This window comes from Caretta caretta, chromosome 18 (genome assembly GCF_965140235.1).
Source record: "Caretta caretta isolate rCarCar2 chromosome 18, rCarCar1.hap1, whole genome shotgun sequence".
In the NCBI taxonomy this organism is placed as follows: domain Eukaryota; kingdom Metazoa; phylum Chordata; order Testudines; family Cheloniidae; genus Caretta; species Caretta caretta.
Window position 1 is genome coordinate 18,457,984 of NC_134223.1, and position 21,551 is coordinate 18,479,534.

A 21,551-nucleotide genomic window follows, 5' to 3' on the forward strand; every position below is an offset into this window, starting at 1 on the left:
CAAGTAGCTGGGATTTTCTGCCTCCTCAACTAAAGCCAAAACATGCCATTTACAGCAGTCTGGGAATATAAAAATAAAAAGCACCAACGCAAATATAAATGAACATTTCCACTCAGAGCCCACTCTGCAGCACAAGTGTGGGGCTAGCCTCTGTTTCCCTTGATTTCTTGTGGTCTGAGCTTTTCTTTTAAATAGTTCTAATTTCAGGGATGATTTTGGTTGGGGGATTTGTTTAACTTGCAGCAGCTCCCTTTGTCAGTGGAGCTGCCTTGTAAGTAATTAAGCTGTTGTTCAGACTGAGTGTAATTGCTGCTGTCTGCTGACAGGGCACTTCTGCCAACCAGATGTTTTTTATCTTGAGGAGCCTATCTGGTGTAACTATTTTTAATTGGTAAATAAAGAAGAAAAGGAAATACAGTTGCATTTTTTCCCTAGCAGTATTTCAGAGAATCATTCATATATTTGCTGCCAAACTGGGTCCTAGATTACTGGTTCTAAAGCTAAGCACAGTAATTGAAATTCACCTTTGCATGAAAGATCTATGCTCCACTTTCAAGTCCCTTCTGTACTGTGGTGAATTTCACCATTTGTGAATATGGGATGCCTTGATGGCTTCTGTTCCTATTCAGGAAGCAAAACCAACATACCTGGTGGGTGAAATGGTTTGATGGAAAGAGATTTGTCGGGGGTGGCAGTTATTTTTGGAAACTGTGAACATGCAGTATAATTAGAGCTGATTAAACTTCAGATGGTTCAGAGGTTCAGTTGCCGATAAATACCCAGAGACCTGGATGTTTCTCAAACCTACTTTGAACATCTTTCTTCTGGACATCTTGTGACTTTCAGCTTCTCAAGTGAGATTTTATGTACATCTTGCTTTCAGCTTGAGTATAAATGCAGAGGAATTATCCTCTTCCATGGTATCGTAGTATTTCTGCTTCTGGTCCCAGACAGTTCCAAGAAGTACAGACATCACACAGAATGTTAACTGAAACATTTTAAACCTTAAAGGAATGACCATCAGCTTGACATTTAGTGAGTGGCACAATAAGAGGTAAAACTATGTCCTGGTTTGAAACAAGCTGCTGAAGCCCTCTGAGAATGTATGTTATCTTACATACACATTTTCCCCATTAAAATATGATTTTATTACACCTGTTGCTTTATGAAAGACCCACATGAACAAGAGGGGAAACTGATGAATTATATAGGGGCAACGATGAAGTCAATTGTACCTGAAGTTCCATTAGATGCACAGAGTAAACACTGAAAAAAGAGGAAAAGAACTTTTTCTGTCTATCTGAGATCTTTCTATAGAGTCCATCACCATAGCACCTATGGACTTTTCCCACTAAGCTCTCAGTTTTAGCCTCTTAGGTGTTACTTGGTACAACAACAGGTAAAAAATATCTTAGGCACAGGATGACTGTGTCCTTTCAAAAAAGATTTGGCTTTGATTTATCTCAGGGTTTGGTCAAGAGTGCAGGTCAGTTCTTATTTTATCAAACTGCTTGGCTATCTCCCACCCCAAGCACAGTCTCAGTATACACTGTGTATGTCTGTCTGCCTTCCCCCTTTTTCTTCCCCCACATAGCCAGGTGTCATCAAAAGCACCCATACTTTTGATCCCCAACATTTATCTGCAAATCCTGATATTTCCATGAGATGTTGTCCATTAGATCCAGGTCAGAAATGGTGTCTTGTCTACTATTAAACATGATTACTTAAAAAAAAAATAGCACGACTGACCCCAAACAAAACGGTGAGTTTTTGTGACTCGGTCCTGCTGGACATTCCTAGTACTTCCTTTCCGCATCCCTGCTCCAACGGCCACTGAAGTCAATGCAAAGACTCCCATTGAGTTCACTGGGCTTTGGATCTGGCCCCAAAGGCACAGCACAGTTCTTTTCAAAGGCACCAGAGTTACAGTCTTTTAATCTATTCTTTCCTTTGTGCTCCATCAAATAAAGCCCAAATGGATGAGCCATTCCAGAGCCACTGGACACTCAATCGAGCCCTGCCACCAGCAGTATCACAAGCCGTGGTGCAGAGCGGAAGAACTTTAAGTACGCCTTGGTAAGCACGACAACACTACTACAACAGTAATGACAGCACTGAGAGCTGCCCTAGCGTTTTATACCTCCAAACGTTATCTCACAAAGCAGTACAAATGGAGCTGAGATAAAGGTGAAATGCTCACCTGAAATTGAACATGGCACAGGCAGGGATCTCCCAGTCAGATAGGAGAGAAGGGAAAAAGCTTTCTGACTGTAGCTGGGGTGCTAGCACATCATGCAGTTTGGGGATGATACTTTATGCCGCTTGCTAAACACTGCAGACTGGTGTCAGCAACAGCCCACCATCAGCCCATTAGAGAATTAAGGGCAGTTCATGTACCATATCTAAAGGATGACAGGCCCATTTTTATGCTAATTCCAACATCAGGAACAGTCGCTGTTGCTGTGGACGTCATGCTAGTTAGTAATATTCCAAGATTAGCCAACCAAAGTGAATGCAAGGTAGGGCATGTTTTAGTTGCCCCTTCTATTTCTCTCTGGGCTTCATAAGGTCTTGTGCAACATCCCAGGTTAGATTTTCATGTATCCCAGCTCCAAAGAGTTTGAACTTTAACATCCTCTGTTCATTAGTTATTACTAAACACACTAGATCCAGGAAATGGACATGCCTCTTTATTCAATACCACCAGCATTTTAAAAACAGGGAGATTTAGAAAGAACCAAAGATCTGCTTTGTTTGGGAGTAAGTCACAGGATGGCAGAAGAGAATGGTGAAGTGCATCATGTCGATAGTCCATAGACTCAGGCTAGTGGGTATGCATATTTCAAAAGGTTCAGAGGTCTGGATTGGAAAAGCATCTACAAGTTCAGGTACTTCCCAGAACTTCTTGGATCTGCAGTTTGGGTTGGAAATCTCACCAGAGCAGTTTTCTTGTGGTATTAAGGCACTTCTGCTTCTTGTCCTAGAAGGTGCATGAAAATGAAAACCAGTCTAACATCCAAACTTTTTTCAAAGCTCAAAACAAGTTCAGTTAGGCTTTAGTTTGAGTTTTGAAGGAGGATTCAGGTCGATTATTTTATCTAAACCTCTGTGATATGGGGAATGATGTGAACAAGTTGTGACTTCTTGTAATTCAAAGCTGAGTAGAAGGTCTCCTGACCTGGAGCCCTGAATTTCCATTGCATTGTTGCCATGATTGCCTAGATCCTGTGGCTGCAGCTGTTCCACAATAAAAACCATTGATGCTGAGCATAGGTGGGCATCAGAACTGAGAAATTCCCAATTCCCCAGACTAACAGAAAGATTCATTTGAAAGATTCAGGTGGGCCAAGGGAACTGGGCAGCCATTTTCTTAAGGGAGTCACTCCGGGAGCTATAGAAGAGAACAATGACATAATGAGAACAAGAAGAAGTGTTTAGCCTATATTTTCAAAAACAACTAGTGATTTTTAGTGCTCAATTAAAGACAGCAATCACCTGCTGAAACATCACACACCTTAAGGTTTCTCAAGTTGGGAATACAAAAACGAAGGCACACGAAATCACTTGTCACTTCCAAAAATGGATGCCCTTATTCTGGAGTTTGAAAGAAGGTATGAAAGGGAGAAATTATTTTACCAGATCTAAACACTGCTTGGAAACCATGAGTTCTAGATTAACAACCAAACTTGGAACCGTTGAAGTTTGATCACTATTTGGCTCTGGCAGAAAGAATTCTGGGAACAACATCAAGTTTTCTTTTATTCCCTCATACAATCTAGAAGGAAGGCAAAAGTCATTTCAAACTAAAATCTTTCTTCTTTGCAGAGTGCAGGCTCCCTTTAGTTAGCAAGAAACTTTCTAATTTTAAATGTTCCAGGGAATACAATGGTTTAAATGAAGCAGTGAGCAGGGGGAATGTTCCATGGAAGGCAAAAAAGGTTTAGTGAAACCCACAACTTACAAAAAAGACTCTAGAATTTGCATTAAATCCAAACTCCCAGTGAGATTGCCTTTTCCTCTTTTGTGGTAAAGAACAGCAATGGACTGAATAAATGTTGCAGAGAGACCTTTAAAAATAAACAACAATCCAGGACATTAAAAAACCTTAGAAACAATGGTTGGTAAGTAAATAGGCTGCTAATGAAAACCAGAGCAAGTATCGTCAGAGTTGTGCATGGGAACAATCCGAGGATGTTTTAAACATGATGGAACTTGTCCTCCCTCCTGAGAATGAAAGGTTAAAGATGTCGGCTACAGAGCAAGCAATGGCAGCAGAAGCGTTTTTCCATGTTTGAGCTCGTACAACATCAGAACAAGCAGGAGGAAGCAAGCCTCAGGCTGAGTGTGTGGCAGATACTTTCCCAGCCTCTCCAAGTGCACAGGAAATGCTGGAAGGAGCTGGGGTTAGGCTGTGTGAGAAGGAATTATGGCAAGAGTCAGTGCTACTGTAGATTGTTGGGTGTTTTTTTTAATGCATCCACACACAAGAAAAACATTAATATCCATGGCAGCTGAAGATGTGGATGTGAGGTTTTCATCCTGAAATAGTGAGGAAAAGGCTTACAGGAGATCTTTTCTGCCTTGTCTCTTTAGTCTGTAAGCTCTCTGGAACATGGACTGCCTCTTATTATGGGTCTGTTCATGCCTAGGACAATGGGGCCCTGATCTCATTTAGAGTTGTTTAGGTGCTACTGTGATACAAATAATTATTAATAATGACCAAGTCTCTCCAACAATCCCTGTGCTGGGGGTTTGCTTTTCAGCTCTTGTTCTCAGAGTGGGCAGTGATGCCAGTAGAGCTCTGAGGGATGTTTAACCTGCTGGTTCTGTCTGTGCATATTTCCTTGACTATACTCTCCAAAAGAAAATGGATCAAGCATTTGATTAGTGACCGCACAGCTCCTTAAATCATCCTGAAGACAATAGTGCTATGAAGTGAGTAAATGAGAACTGATTTGACTTGAGCATTCCCATTTCTCCTGTGATGGCAGGCTGTTTATACTGCCCAAGCCACAGGTCACGAAAGACTTTTGCTTTATTTACAATTGCAGTACTATCTGCAGCTGCAGCTTCTAACCACAGGAGGGTATCACCCCTATCAGTACTTCTACCTTTTGTAATGATTTTTATAGGCTCCCCTTGGCTGCTGGTAAGCCCAGACCTACACGTCCAGACTCCCACTGAAATCAGTGGGTCTCCTTGCATGAGTAACGATTGCTTGTGTGAGGGAAGGCAGATTGGTCCCTAATGAGCCTCGGTTCTTGGCCTGCCTCCTTTCAACTCATAATGGATACGTCTACACTGCAATAAAAACCAAGTCTCAGAGGCACCAAGTCTCAGAGCCCAGGTCAATCGACTTGGGCTCGCAGAGCTAAAAATTGCAGTGTACGCATTCAGGCCTGGGCTGGAGCCCTGGCTGTGAGACCCACCCCCAGCATGGGGTTTCAGAGCCTGCGCTCTAGCCTGAGCCCGAATGTCTACACTGCACATTTTAGCCCTGTGAGCCTGAGCTCCATGAGCCCGAGTCAGCTGACCCGGACAAGGTGCATCTGTGCCAAGGGCCTTTTATTATAGTGTAGACAAACATAATGAGGCTCCAAACCTTAATCACATGGGACTTGACTGCAGAGCCCAACTGCCAGTTGTGTGCACACAAGCTTGGTGAACACATGTGCGTTAGTGCACTAGCACCTGCTATTGAGGTAAAATAAATGATAAAGGTTAAAGGTGTCAGTCAGAGAGCAAGCACCTGGACTGTTATGCAGCACATCAGAATAGATGATCACAGAGGTGCCTTCTGGCCTTAAAATCTACAAATCTAAACACAGAATGATTTAAGGGAACATCTGAGTGGATCTGCAGCAGCAACCTGGACTGGTGTGTCGCTTACCTAACGTATAGTGGGTGAAACTATGTCTGCCCATAACGTCAGCTAATGGTACTGTGACTGCATACAGTAAATATCAAAGGCTTAGGTTCTATATGGACTACTGCAGATACTCCCCATAAGAAGGTGAACATGCGCTAAAGAATCTCAGTCTAAACATATGAATTGAGTTTGCTGACTAAGATATGAAGCAAACTCATTCAAAGCAATTGCACAATGACCTACATAAAGCATGTAGTCTGTCTAGTAACATTTGATGAGCTAAGATATCAAAAGCAGCCAATAGCTGCGAAAGCACAGAGATGAGAATCCCGCTGAGTGTGGGCGAGATCATTAGAAACACTGAGGAGAGCAATGTCTGTGCTCCAAGAAAGAAGGGCTGAATTCATTATAAAGCTGATGATAGTTTTGGTTCTGAGAATAATGCCCACCAGCTTCTTCTTTTTTAGGGAACTCTTACAGCAAAGTTAAGAAGAATGGAAATTGAGAAACAATTTGCAACAATGACCTCTGGTAAATTCAGTCTCTTTCACAAGGGAGTTATCAAGGCAAATTTTAAGCTCCCTGGCAGTTTATCAGAAGTCAAAGAAAGATTAACTGGGTGAGTGAAAAACCAGACCAAGAAACTGAACACAGTTTTTCACAACTGAGGAAGGTCCAGGAGGGATTGAGTCTTAAAAACATTTGGCAAGAAGTGTTAAGATAATTTCACTTTAGCTCCCAACAAAGGGCTCATTGAATCAAGAGGATTCAAAATTCCTTTCAGAAAGGCACAGGTATTTATTAAGCTACTTGCTACATGTAGAGAGAGTGTGAAAATAAGAGTGGTACCCAAGGATAGTGCCAGAGGAGTGCTACCTGGGCAGACTGCCACATGCACTAGTACTACCAACGGATAGTACAAAAGTGCGAGTGTTACCCGTAGGTAGCAAAAATTAGAGGGATGGTCTTGTGGAAGAGACACTGAACTAGAACTCAGGAGATCTGATTTCCAATAATAGAATCATAGAATATCAGGGTTGGAAAGGACCTCAGGAGGTCATCTACTCCAACCCCCTGCTCAAAGCAGGACCAATCCCCAACTAAATCATCCCAGCCAGGGCTTTGTCAAGCCTGACCTTAAAAACTTCTAGGGAAGGAGATTCTACCACCTCCCTAGGTAACGCATTCCAGTGTTTCACCACCCTCCTAGTGAAAAAGTTTTTCCAAATATCCAGCCTAACCCTCCCCCACTGCAACTTGAAACCATTACTCCTAGTTCTGCCACAGACCTTGGGCAAGTCACTTAACTCTCTGTGCCTCAGTTCCACATCTGTAAAAGGAGGATAATAATACTTCCTTTCTCCACAAACTCTAATTCCAGCCCTGCTACTGACTTCCTCCGTGGCCTTGGACATATCACTTACCTCTTCTGCTTCCCCATCTGCAATAGTCAAATAATAACACAACTTCACTGGAGTATGGTGAGGACTAATTGCTTAATGGGTGCAAAGCAAACTGAAGACAAAAAGTGCCACTTCAGAACTACTTCTTGCTTGGGGTGGGATACCAGTGGTTTCCTACTGGGATACAACAAATACCTGCATGTGCCCTGGTTTAGGATCTCACTGAGTACACCAGGCTTTCTGGAGGTCGCTGCCGTCATATGTACTACATTTAAAATGGGGAATAAAGTAATGGATTTTCCAAAGGGCTAGTGATAAAATTAGACAGAAACCAAGAAATGACTTGGAGAAATAGTTCAGATGAGGAAAGAGACCCTATAAAAAAGACCCTGGTTGTGTGCCTTAGCACCTTCCACACAACCACCAATGCATGGGTAAATATTTACACTACCACAGGAGGCTGTCGGCCAATCAAAATGCAGAACTACTGTCAGATGGTTCCTCGGTGCAAAGGCTTTTCTTATGACTAAGAGATTGTGATGGGGATATTCTTATAGATCATCACCCTCCACTTTGCTGGGTTATGGGGCATAGGGACTGTCCATCTCTAGTGTGGGGGGTGTGACCTTGGAGATGGTAAGTGCTGAAGAGGACAATTGAGCCCCGCCTGAGCCAGGCAGCAGCTGGAAAACAGCAGAAAGGGAAGCTGCCTTTGTAGTTTATTCTTATGTCTGTTTTGATGGATTTTTATGAAACAAGCAAGGAGAGAGGTGTCTCTCATCCCCCATTCCTGGGAAGAGGGTGATGGGAGTGGAGCATCAGCAACTCGCAGCATCAGGCCCCTAAATAGCCTAATTACAGAGCAAACTCATAGCTGAAGTGGGAGAGGGGAATTAGGGCAAGGGAGAAAAGGGATGTTTGGAAACAGATGGGCAATTGACAGGTTTCTCCTCCATTTAAGACAGCTCAAGTGTGCACTTCAAATATGGCCACATTTTCTATACAAATGACACCCATTCTTCACCTGTCTCAACTCTGGACATGCTCTCTCTCACCCAAGTCATATCAAAGGAACAGCTGAGAGTACTTAAAATGATATTTCCAGACATACTCAGTGTTCTTCCTAATCTATATTCCACCAGCTTCATCTGTTATCCCAGCCTTCCAATCAGAGAACAACATTGCAACAGTATCACATCCTGGCAGCAAAGGTCTCCATGTGTGGCAAAGAGAACACAGTTGTTGATTACACCACACAGCCATGTCACTGCGAGTTGCTAAAGCAGCTTCTGCTTTGGAGCCGAGGGCAGTCAATCACCTGGCACCGTATAAATGTTATGCCGCAAAGGTTGCTACAGGTTACCAATCTGAACAATACCACACAGTTATCAACTCTCTTGCTATTTTTAAGGCTTCTTTAAGGTAATATTTGTAGGCAACATTTCTTTTCAAAATGCACCTGGCAATGCAATTGTGGTAGGCTATTCTTTCCACTATTGCTCTACTGCCAGCCATTCTACTTCTAACTGATCATCCCATATCTGCCTCATGCGAGGTTCTTACACCTTCCTCTGAAGCATCGGATACTAGTCAAAAAGAAGTCACTAGATCAGATGGTCCTTCGGTCTGATCCAGATTGGCCATTCCTATGTCCTAATTAAAGAGCAGTCATCCATTATTGCCAGTCCACTGAACAGCAGCACCACCCTGTTTGGTAGGAAGTACCTGGGTAGTTGTACAGGTCCAACCTCATACCTAAGCCCCACTGCATTAGACAAGGCAGGCCAGCGTGTATGTTCCTTTTTGTAAAGGCAAAAGTTCAGAATAAGCCCAGATGTGATTAGATTTTAGTTAAATCTGTAAGTATGTGCATTCAACAAGCTTTTCTTTGCACAATAGCTAATGTTAATTATATTACAATTAGCCAGGCCACCTTGTATTGTACTTGATTCTGCCAGAGCTCATAAGGTAAGCAGAGTTGATGTGGGTCAGTTCTTGGACGGGAAGCCACCAAGGAATACCTCGTACACTCAGTGGGATATGGGACTCTTCACTTCCTCTGCTAAACTGTTGTTTGCAATTCAAAAGCTGCTGCCTTTACTCCCCTTGGTGGCTGATCGCTCTGCAGCTCTTGCATACTTCCCAAGGGGGCTTGTGAGCCTTAAACAGAGTTCACAAAATGCTTCAGATTAAAACTGTGACAGCCTTGCTAAATATCATTACTATATCTCCAGGACTGCCTGTCAGGAGCCCATGAATCTCAAACCAAAACCCCGCATCCCAACATATCCCTGAACTCTGGGGACATTCAGATCTGAGCTTGGCACCTTGGGCCCATCTCTCTGGATAAGAATTTTTCTCTGGGGGGAAGGTGGGTGTAACCCACATTTCCAGAGAAACTTTGTCCTGCTTTTGAAAGAAGAGGGGGGTGGGGAAGTGAAGCTAAAACCCCTCTGGCTCTTTTATTGGCTGGTTTCAAACTGCAGGAATTCCCCAGTCATGAAACTGTTCTGCTTCAGCTAAGGAAACAATGTTGATTTTTTTTTAGCTCCAGATGTTAACAATGTGGCGCTGAAAGCAATTTGGGGGAGGAGGGGAAGAAGGCATGGGAGGTGACCCCACCCTAGGCAGGAAGCACACAGAGAGCCCTGCACCCTCTCTCTGTTGGGATGCAGCCAAAGGCTGAATTGCTCTCTCACACACTCACACTCCTTTCCCCTCCGGCAGTCATCAGAGCTTTTGCAGTTTAACCCCATCAATCGTTCATGTCCCTTCTCATTTGCACTCTGAGGTAAATGTGTGAGGGAGGTGGATTTAAAGCCATGGAGGAGGGAGTGAGAAATGCTTTTCTAGCCAGAGCAAGAACACCCCACCCCCCTCGACCCTCCTCAAATGCAAAGGGCTCTCCTGCCTCTTGGTTTAGGTAATTCTGGGCAAATCCAAGGCAGATGGACTGGCACAGAGAGCGTTAAAATAAAGACATTCCGACAAGGGAGCAATGTTGGATTTGGTGAAGATAAATGTCTAAGTTATTTACACATCTGGTTAATGAGGGTTAACCCTTTGCGGCAGTCAGACACAACACTAACGGACAGGCTCGGGCAGCCCTGCAGGGCAGGAGGAGCTGCCAATGCTGACTGCCGAGAGTCCTTGGGGCTGGAGTTTGGTCTGGACTCTCCCTGAAAGAAGACAAGGGCTCCATCAATCCAGTGTTTGTTCTTTGCCGCCTGTCAGACTCCCACTCCCCTTGCTTGGGTGTTCTGGGAAGAAAGGAAGGGGACAAGGAAAGACATGAAAGGGCTGCAGCCCAAAGGGACTTGCTCTGTACCCCAGAACTAGAAAACCTCCCTGTGTGGAAGGACAGCAGAAGCCATGGCTGAGAGGCCTCACCATCAATGCCCGGAAAGTGGACTGCTCTAGACTGGGGTGGGAGAGGAGAAGCACAGAGGGAAGTGTGAGGCTAGGCTACCTGCCAGGATCATTGTTCAGGACTGAGCATGGCTTGATTGTGGTTGTGGTTGATGTGGGTTTGATGTGGTGTGGCCAGTCACGCTGCGTGAGGCCAAGCTCTGTTATAACCAGGGTAAGAAAAATATGTTGTAACTTCAGCTTCTTCCTGAATGGGAGAAGAGTGTGAGAAAAGGACCCTCCATGGCAGTGCCAGCTCAGCCTCACCTGCCTCTATATACGATGCCTACTGTATCACCTAACCACCAAGCAGGGGACCCAGGACGAGGTGACCATGGACGACTACAACCGTGGATCATTTTAAAGAGGGGGCTGTGGATCAGCTTGTACTTGCGCTGGACACAGGAAATGCCCCTGCGACTTTCTGGGTCTTTTTTCTTTTGATTGGAAAAATGTTCGTGAGGAAAGAAACTCTTTCCTATTGTGGAAACCCAGCCTGGCCAATGGAAACTGGGGGAGGTGGTGCCTGAGGGCGAGAGCAGTGCACGAAGCCCCCTGGTCCCCCCACCGAGGAGCTGGACCTGCTGGCCACTTCCGGAGCTCAGCGTGGTGCCAGGACAGGCAGGCAGCCTGCCTTAGCCCTGCTGTGCCGCTGACTGGGAGCCACCTGAGGTAAGCCTGCACCCCAACTCTGAGCCCGAGCCTCCCCAAACCCCAAGCCCGCTCCTGCACTTCAAACCCCTCATTCCCAGCCCCAGCCCAGAGCCCGCAACCCTGACCCAGAGCCCATACCCCCTCCCATGCCCTAACCCCTTGCCTCAACCAGCAGCCGCCCCCCACATTCCAAATCCCTCGGACCAACCCTTCAGCCTGGAGCCCACTTCTGCACCCCAAACACCTCATCCCCAGTCCCACCCCAGAGCCTGCACCCCCAGCTGAAACCCTCACTCCCTTCCACACCCCAACTCCCTGCCCCAGTCTGGAGCCCCCCCCACACCCTGAGCCTCTCATTTCTGGCCCCACCCCAGAGCTCACAATCCCAGGTTGAGCCCTCACCCCATCCCGCTGCCCCAGCCCAGTGAAAGTGAGTGAGAGTGAGCCACCGAGGGAGGGGGAATGTAGTGAGCAGGGGGCGGGGCCTCAGGGAAGGGGCAGGGGAGTGGGTGGAGCTAGGGTGTTTGGTTTTGTGCGATTAGAAATTTGGCAAGTCTAGTACAGTGTGAGTGAGCCACCCCGTGGTTTCAGATCAAATAATGAGATTTATGGGCTCATTTAGGCTAAGACACAAACCCAGCCCTTCCATCTGCTATGGAGACCTACCACCTCTGAGCCTTCTCACAACCACCTCTTTACTGCTAATGTCTGATCACCTACGTGTTGCTTTTATGGGGTTTCAGCTCTTAGCACCTGACTGAGAACTCAGTTCCCCAATTGTTGGCACCTGTGTGGGTGTGGGAATGAGACCTGATCCGGCAATTAACTCCCGCTCTGCCAGGGACCCTCATGTTCCTTGTGATCTGAGATAAGGGCATTGCCTATGTTTTTGTGTCGATGTCCTATTGCTGGGGTTTCTTGTGCTCTCTGTAAGTTACACAGGACCTGCTCACACCTGCCTTTGAAAAGTCATGTTCTTCTGACAGTAAAACAGGGTGTGTCTACGCTGCAATGTAAGCCCAGCGGTAATAGAACTTGAGTGAGCGGACCCTGAGTTTATTAACCTAGGGCTTGAGCATCTACACTCACTTGTAACCCCAGGTTAGGAATAGTTGTACCCTGAGCAAAACCTGCGGCTTCCAGTCTGCACTGCATTATGTGGGCCTAAGTCCAACCACCCATGTCCCAGACTTCCTCGCACCCTCCCAAAGTGTAGCTACTCTAGCCCTTTGTTCATGGTGCAGTGTGAAAAAAACTTGATTGTACAGAGGACACAGAAAGTCAGCCCATGGGATTGTGGAGTATTTCTGATGGATTCCCAGTGGGGCTGCATCTATACTGCAAAGCTAAAGGGCTTGAATCCCTGGTCCCAGCTTGACTCAGGCTTGGATCCTCCACCCCTGTGGGGCCCTTGGATCCTGAGTCCAAGCCCTGGGTTAGCATGATTTTTATGTAGATAGAAGGGAGTTAGGCTTGAACCTGAGCGTGAACCCTGGCTTTACACTGCAGTGTAGACATACGCTCAGTCTCCTAAATAAATGGAGCCCACTTCTTTAAAAAAAAAATTTGTAGATAAGTAGCTGTCCTGAACACCACTCTGCTCCTGTCCTTGCAGAAGGAAGGACGATTCATTTGGCACTGTGTCTGTTTCACATCCTCTTTTGCACACAGACAATAACAGCTGACCTTTGCAGCACTTGCTGCAGCTCCCTCTATCCTGCAAATCACTTTACAAACTATGGCACCCAACCTGCTCCCCCTGAAGTCATAGGCACAAGCTACTATTGACTTTAATGAGAGCAGGATAAGGTAAATCATACCCCAAGATCTCTGGGGTAGAGGCAGCTGCCAGGTAGACCAACATCACACAGAATTCAAGTGGGGGGCTGGTTTTTGCCAAGGACATATGGACAAATCTCTTGCTCTCACAAAAGGAGCCCCAGCAGATCTTTAATGTCTGCATAAAGAGTCAGGGCCAGAGGCTAAAATTTTCAAAAGGCGCCAGTGATTTTGGATGCCCAGTCTGAGACACCTTTAAGGGACCTCCACCAAGCAGCCCCTTGCAGGTGTCTCAGGTTGGACATTCCAAGAACGGAGGCACCCAAAACCATCACTCCATTTTGAAGATGTCATCTGTCAGATCCCAACCTGGTAAACTGCAAGTGCTTGGAAAGGCTGAGCTAAACCCTTGGGATTTGATTCTGTGGCTCTTCAGTTCCTATGCTTACACCATACTTAGTCTCCTCCAGACACTGACTTGTTCTGTAGTGCACATACCCTTTCACCAGTACTTACTCATGAGCATGGTTATCCTCCACAACCCTGCAGACACCTCAACCACAGAGCCCCAGAATTCTGCCTAAACAACATACTTTCCCTTTCACATGTCTAACTCATCCACCTGTGCAATATGGTTTTTTAATTAGCAGCTATGGGAGAGAATTAGCAACTGGCCTTACAGAGCTACCTGCTCTCCTAGTACATGCAGACTTCTAGGAATCAGCAGCGTGCAATAATATAAATGTGCGGCTCAATGCCAGGGGAAATACAGAGGATTCAGTGCAAGGGAGCACTTGAACAAAGAGTGGGCATGATGTTATTTACCTGAACTGTGACCGTATAGATCATTGTTGCAACAAAGGTCCATAGTTGCACCAAATCTTGTACAAAGGAGGACAAGTAAGGTGTCTATAGAAAGGTTGTAATTTGCTGGTTATGATTATGCTGTCTGTATGTGTGTATCATTTTTGTATTTGAAGTTATGAATATTGGCTATATACTTGTATCTCAATGTGTCTGATTTTAAGTAGCCTCAGTGAAGTATTTGGTCAGCTTCTTGAGAAAGGACTATTCTGAGTAAGTGCCCAATCAAGAAACACTTAACTGACAATGGACTTTGGGAGAAGCCAATCCAAATCTGAGCTTTCCTGGGAACATTCAAACTAATATGTAAACAATGGCGTTGGCCTACAAAAAGCTGAATCATTCATGGACATATGACTTGCACAGGTGGCTACAAACTCCATCTTGTTGCTGTGACTGTGCACAGAAGAACAAAGGGGGTTTTGCCCACAAGAGAGAGAATATAAAAGGCCCTGGAAGCCTCTCCATTTGGTCTTCAGCTGGCTCAAGAGATGGCCTCTTCACCCCAAAGAGGTGCCTGAAAGAAACTGGAAGAAAGGACAGTAACTACGGGGCGTGTGAGTGATTGCTGGACCCACACTAGGAAGGAGTCCAGTCTGTGAAAGAAGCTTACTGGAACATCTCTGGGGCTGAGATTTCATTTGTAATCAGTTTCTTAATGTATTAGGCTTAGACTTGTGTGTTTTGTTTTATTGTGCTTGGTAACTTACTTTGTTCTGTCTGTTGTTACATGGAACCACTTAAATACTACTTTTTATACTTAATACAATCACTTTTGCTTATTAATTAATGCAGAGTAAGTACTTAATACCTGGGGGAGCAAACAGCTGTGCATATCTCTCTATCAGTGTTATAGAGGGTGGACAATTTATGAGTTTACCCTGTATAAGCTTTATACAGAGTAAAATGGATTTATTTGGGGTTTGGATGTCATTGGGAGCTCAGTGTCTGGGTGCTGGAGATAGGAGTACCTGCTAAGTGGTTTTCAGTTAAAGCCTGCAGCTTTGGGGAAGTGGTTCAGACCCCGGGTCTGTATTGGAGCAGAGTAATGTGTCTGGCTCAACAAGGCAGGGTTCTGGAGTCCCAAGCTGGCAGGAAAAATGGGCTCAGAGGTAGTCTCAGCACATCAGGTGACAGTCCCAAGGGGGGTCTCTGTGACCCAACCCATCATAGTGGGTATTGACTGAAATACTTTGCTACTGCAGAGAGCAGAAATATTCAGGCAATCCCTATCTGAGGAGTGACATCATAAAGCATTAAGCCTTTTCTCTGGCACTTACACAGCACCCTGTAATGTTTGATGGAGGTGGATTTCTCCAAATCCCAGCTGGGTTTGGTAAGTCATGGAACAGGGTCCCACCTGCAGTTGCAATGATAACTGCCCCTCTCTAACAATCTCCATCCAGGAATCTCACTGAGCTTTGCAAATATTAATAAACTCTACCAAAAACCTGGGTGAGGTAGTTAGCATCAGTGTCATTCAATGCAGCTGACAGCAGGTAAGGTTTGAGGCACAGGGAGGTTAAATAACCTGCTCAAAGTCCCACAGCAGCAGAGCCAGAGTGAGAACTTAAGTCTCCTGGTCTAGATGCCGGACATACTCCCTCCCCCATGCAGTGCCTGCTGCTCACACTGCCCCAAATTGACACTCATCCAATCAGGGCACAGAAAATACCATGTGACCTAGGCATCCAATCAAATCATTTTGTATTTCACATCTGGAACACTCCCAAAGAACTGCTTACAAATGAACCACACATTAAGAATTTTTCTTAGAAACGATTCAGCAAATTGCCAGTAAATCTGAGCTGTTTGCAAGCAATTTGCAGATGGAAGACATATATTGAATAAACTTTTAGCTGACAATTATTCACTCAGCTTTAGTTACCACAAACAGTAGGTATATGGCAGGTTTGGTCCTAATTACAAAGGCAATTTTCCTAACTACATCTACTGTTGTTGTTATTATTAATATTTACATTAGAGTACTGGTTCTTAACCTTTACTGCAGCCTACACCCCTTTGGTTCTCAAAATATGTTCTCGAACCCCTTATCAAAAATCGTTGAAGTAGGTCAGTTCTTTAAACCTAGATATATTTTTTGTTTGTATATTAAAGAAATCGTTAAATGTATAATGTTAATAAATACACAGGTTTGATGAAACAAAGTAGTTGTACTTACTTGCCTGTGCTTAATTTGTGTTTTCGATGATTTACCTTCTAAAAAAATCTGGCATGTCTTGCACCCCTAGAAAGGGCATCTCGCACCCCTAGGGGGTGCGTGTACCCCAGGTTAAGAACCACTGCATTAGAGGAACATCAGTGGCTCAGGCCCTGTTGTGCTATGTGCACATGCAGAAAGACACTGGGGAAAGTCTTGAAGCCCTTTCACTAGTTATTCCGAACTAAGCTATTCAAACCACTGGAGAACATACTGCAGAGAGCAACTGTGAACTGGCAGGGGACATGGACAAGATGACTTAATGATCTTTTCCATGCCTAATTTCTGTGATTCCATAACTCCAAATTGGAGAAAAGTTGACAGTTCCATCTGTAGACGCTCTTGTAGAGATGTTGACTCTGTTCCATCAGGGCTATTTTGTTCCTTCTGGATTTCTTTGCTCTGGGCAGAATGTTCTCCACCCATGTAATGGAATGAAAAATCCAACAGGCATAAGTGTATGTGTTGAGAGTTTGGTTTGGGGTTAAAATTTGGGATGATAACATTTTTGAAAGGCTTTAAGTGTGAATGAAGTAACAATGAAAAGGAAGATCTTGCTTGGTCTTGCAAAGACAAAAGCTAGAGAGTGTAAAGAGAAAGGATGGCTTATCAAATGGAATTTATGGCTCCTATGAAGCCACAACTAAAGGTTTTTTCCTCATATTTTTTGTAGCATTAAAAAAAAATTCCTTTCCAAGGTAGAGTTAGTTTCCAAAGACTTTTCAGGATTATTCAGCTCCTGCAGGTGTCCCTCTGTAATACATTTTTAAAAGTGTTTTTAATATTAAAAATAATAAAAACTCTAATGGTGCTTTCTTGGCTATGGGAATCAGAACAGTTATGAAAGCGCAATAAAGCAGACCTTCTCTCTGTGCTGCCAACAACTCCAGGAATATGTTTGCTAGAACTTTGACCCTTTACGTACAAAACATTAAAACAACTGTAACCTGAAACTATTAACTGGTATTAGATTCAAAGTTTGGGAAGCCAAATGGCTTTTTTTTATTATGTATTTCTTGGTAATTACACACTAATGGGAACACTCTGAAGTTTTGAAGAATATATTTCAGATAGGCTCACTGTTACCTCATTTTTCAGAACAGTTTCTCTAGCAACTGCTCTTGCCCTTAACTCTCTGCAGACAATGAAATGTAATAAGGGATGTAAGACAGACATAACAATTCTCATGGTGTGCACCTAGCAGGAAATCTTTTCAATCTGCCCACAGAGCTTCTTTGGAGTAAAGGTATTAGCAATGGTAGCATCTGAGATGTTACGGGGAAGGCTGCATTGTGCTTCTCAGGAATATCAGTAACGCAGACATAACATTCCCCTCCCCCCAGCTTATTATTAGGAAAGGGATGCTGGGCTCAATCTTGACATAGGGGAATCCTCAAGTGGCATAGAGCTATAACCAGCTCTACACTATCTGCTTTCCCCTCACTGGTGTAGGCTTGTTGGGGGCAGAGGGCAGTGGGCCAGGGGAATGGCTTGGGGCAGGAGGGCCAGAGCCAGAGTACATGGAAGTCTATCCAATCCTTAGCCAGCACAGCATTCCACACTCCACCTGGCACAACTAAGAGCAGCCTTTAGGCTGTTGATAGCCCTAGAACTGGGGGAGGTAGAAAGGTGGCTTAGGTCCCACTATTTGAGGAGCTTGGATAATGGGTCTCCAGAGCTTTCCACCTCTAGTTCACTGTTTAAAAGGAGCCAAATGATAGCCAAGACTGACTGGATCACTGATGAATGTTCAGTGGCTCATTGACTGTGACTTGGTGGACCAAACCCATTTCCCAGTCGAGAGATGTTTACGTCACAGTTGGCACTGACAGAGACTCTGACTAGCAATCTCAGCAGTGAAGGTAAGGACCGAATGAGCTCTGGAGAATTTTCCTTGGGGCACCTTGGTAAGCAACATGGGGAGGCTTGTCCTGCTACTGCCCATGATGAACTTATCTGATGGATGAATGCAGATCAGCAATCTCCAGGGCTGTCATTCCAGCTCTAAATTGACAAAGCCTGGTGGACAGTCCAGCACTAGTGAGCAACCCCACAACAACCCGCATGCATGCACGCTGGTGCCTGTGGAGACACCTAAGGATTTATATTTCATTTGTTTTGTGTGTTATCAGCTGATTTCTGGGCTCAGTTCATGTATTCGGGTAGCATTGGTCAACTTGATTGGTATTTTGCTGAAAATCAGAACATGCACCCAAAGTTGGGTGCATTTGAAAAAAACTCGAAAGAAGCAAACGGAACAATCGCTAAAAGAATATTTTGAGCATAATGACGGAAACAGAGCCCAGTCTTTCACCATCCAAGGGAACAGCTGATTACCTTATTGACTTACACAGACCCTTTCCTATCGCACCAAAGGGCACCACTGCAGAAAATGGTGAGTAAAACTGGTTTGACAAACACTTTGGTCCCCATTCTGCTCTGAGGTACACCAGTGCCACAGCATAGAGTTGCAGAGCTGTTAATGAGGTCAGAATTTAGCCCCTTCACATTTTTCTCATTCGGGTTTAATCTGTCTGTCTCATCTATTCCACTTGACTGCACTCATCACCCCTATTACCCTCAGTAAGAGCAGGTTCATGGATACATTTCAGGATGTATGTCTGAATTAGAAGCCCCCCTTTTAAAGGCTTGGGAAACAATAGTCCTAGAGAATGGCCCTTCTCTGGTCTCTAGAAACTGAGTCATGATGGGCTGTTTCATGTCAGGGCTGCGTCCCCTGTGCCACTCTGGTCCCCATGGGATATATTTGGTTTGGCTGCTAATGACCTCGCCTGCCTACCTGCAGCAGGGTCCCTTGTAATTGCACAGCTTTGCTTTCCTTGCTTTTATATATAATTTCCATTTCATAAGAGCAATGAGGCGGCCAAGGAAGCATGAGGTTACTGCCCTTCTGGGGACACAAAACTCTCTTCAGCCCTCTTGCACCACCCACAGTTTGCTACAATCACCCCGAAACACACAGCATGGGAGAAGGGCTTTTTGTTTGTATTCATGATTATGCTGAGCTATAGGAAATCTTTATGTATGTAACCCTCTCCTCTAGCAGTGTGGGTAAGGGTTTCTTACAACTGTGGGCCAAATTCTGCTCAGTTACACCACTCAATGGAGTTACTTTGGATTTACATTGGTGTAAATGGTAAGAGAACCTGGGACAGAGTACCTAGGAAATGCCACTAGCCTTTATGTCAGACCCAGAATTTATTCCACCAACCAGCCCCAAAGGGTTAATTTAGAAAGTCCAGCTCTTGGACCAAAGGAGGACAGAACCCTGCCATCTGTGCTTCCTAGCGAGCATGTGTTTCATAGCAGGAATTCAAGTAATATCGAGCACTGTATATCACTCCTGTTGCGGCTGCTTGTATTGCAATGTCACGCATTAAGTGGCAGGCTGTTTTCTTAACTTCTCTCAAATGTACAAGAGAATGATTAGGCAAATGTTTCCATAACAAAATAGTTTGTAAAACTCCCTGCAGATGTTGTGGTTCAGGCATCATTTGCAGAGAGGCAAATCTTAAATGCTCATGAGTGACTCAGGAAGATTTAGGTCCCAAAATCATTGCCTGGGGAGCAGTGTATCTGCTGGGATTCTGGATGTTCACTTTTTAGGATGCCATGTGGTTACAATGCAGGGAACCTCTAACAGCTCTGTCTATTTGTGTGGCTGCCCTCTTGACTTGCAAAGGAGCATGCATTGCATGCAAAGTAAATCCTGCATTTCTGCTCATTCCATTGATCTATTTCTTTTTAAGTGTGAACTTAATGCTGATGCAAAGTGCTGGATTGACAGCCCTAGAAAAAGAAGTCCTCTGCTTAGATCCTACAAATTTTGGAGTGGGAAATGTACAGGCACCTACAGGCCTTATCCTGGCAACCTTTACTCACAAGAATAGAGACACTGAAGGCAATGGAAGAACTCATAGAGACTGCAGGATCAGATCCAATACATATCAAACACATATCAAACATACCCAATGCATATCAAACACCACTAAAGATATGGTTTAGAACTGTCAGCAAATGGTGGATTCCACAGAACACAAGAGGCATTCCATGATACAACAAATTCATAATAATAACTTCATATCATAACCAGAATCTGTAAGTTGTACACAGCTAGATTTCCCAAATTGTCACAAGTGTCCTGACTCCCAGTTCTGGTCATCAAACACACTCCATTCCCTCTTGGCTTCGATCATAGTGAGGGAGTTGCAGGGGAAGGGACGCAAGAAGGCATAATTCAGGTTCATACTACAGTAAAGGGACTTAAGGTCAGAGGACTCACAGAGGTACCTATTGGCAGCATTAACCTGAGAATGGCCACCGAGACAAATGCTTCCATAATCATCCAGAGACAGGCCTCCTGAGCCTATTTAATTTGCCATGTAAACAATCATATAACCCATCGTGGCCATGACCAGAGCCCACGTGAAGTCTGACCAGAACATCTCTCACTTACGTTCTTGGCCAATGGCAAGACTGTTTATAGTATTCATAACAAAACATGTACCTTACCATGGCAACCACAGCACCCGTGCTACCACGGAGACAAAAAGCTTTGCCTTATAGAAAAACACTAACCAATGTCAACTCGTGCTTTTGGAACAATTTGTTTTCCAGTTTCCAAGCACATTTTCCTCCTGATTGATCATTATGGTGCATTATTTATCCATTTTCTCTACATCGCACATTTGTTTTTATTTTCCTTATAATAATAAAAAATAGGATTAGAGAAGCAGGGAAATGGTTTCCAGCCAGTGAATCCAACCTTGTGCACTATTTCTAGATATGATTTAGGAAGATATGAGTATGCCGAAGCTTACTGGGCAAGAGAGTTCCATTTTTCCAACTTTGGACCAGAACCTCAGCTGCTGTAGCTATCTCTACTGAAATCAGTAGAGCTATTATTGAGTCCTTTGCATTCATTAATTATTTTTTCACTTTGTGCTTTCTTTGTTTCCATGTCCTAGACTTTAAAAGTCAAACCTGAGATAACGTTTCTTGCTATTTAGTTACCATACAGCTCCATATTATGATGTCATTTTACTGGTCAAAGTTTGATGACTGATGCCTAAGATTTTGCTCTTTCTTTCCCTAATAGAATTAAAATATTAGAATATTAGGTCACAAGAAGTCAAAAGACACAGAAACATGATTACTCTGAAATGCAGTGCCACTGCGTATTAGTTAACAAGCAATATTGTACAATGAACATCAGAAATCACTATGAAGAGAGAAATGCTACAAGATTCCCAAGGGGAAGTAGAAATCTTTCAAGAAAAGTGTACAGTGAAAACTAGGTGCTGGCGTATGGGAATTATTATCTCTGATTAAG

General features: G+C 44.3%; 1 protein-coding gene across 1 annotated transcript in view; it reads right to left on the minus strand.

Annotated features, from left to right (window-relative positions):
* Window positions 1-2,696: 2,696 nt before the first annotated feature.
* The window catches only part of MORN1 (MORN repeat containing 1), a 134,703-nt gene continuing 115,848 nt past the window's right edge, over window positions 2,697-21,551 (minus strand). Inside the window, exon 14 of the mRNA XM_048824561.2 lies at window positions 2,697-3,391. Within this exon, the coding sequence (XP_048680518.1) occupies window positions 3,324-3,391 (68 nt within the window). The 3' untranslated portion in view covers window positions 2,697-3,323. The remainder of the gene's footprint in view (window positions 3,392-21,551) is intronic.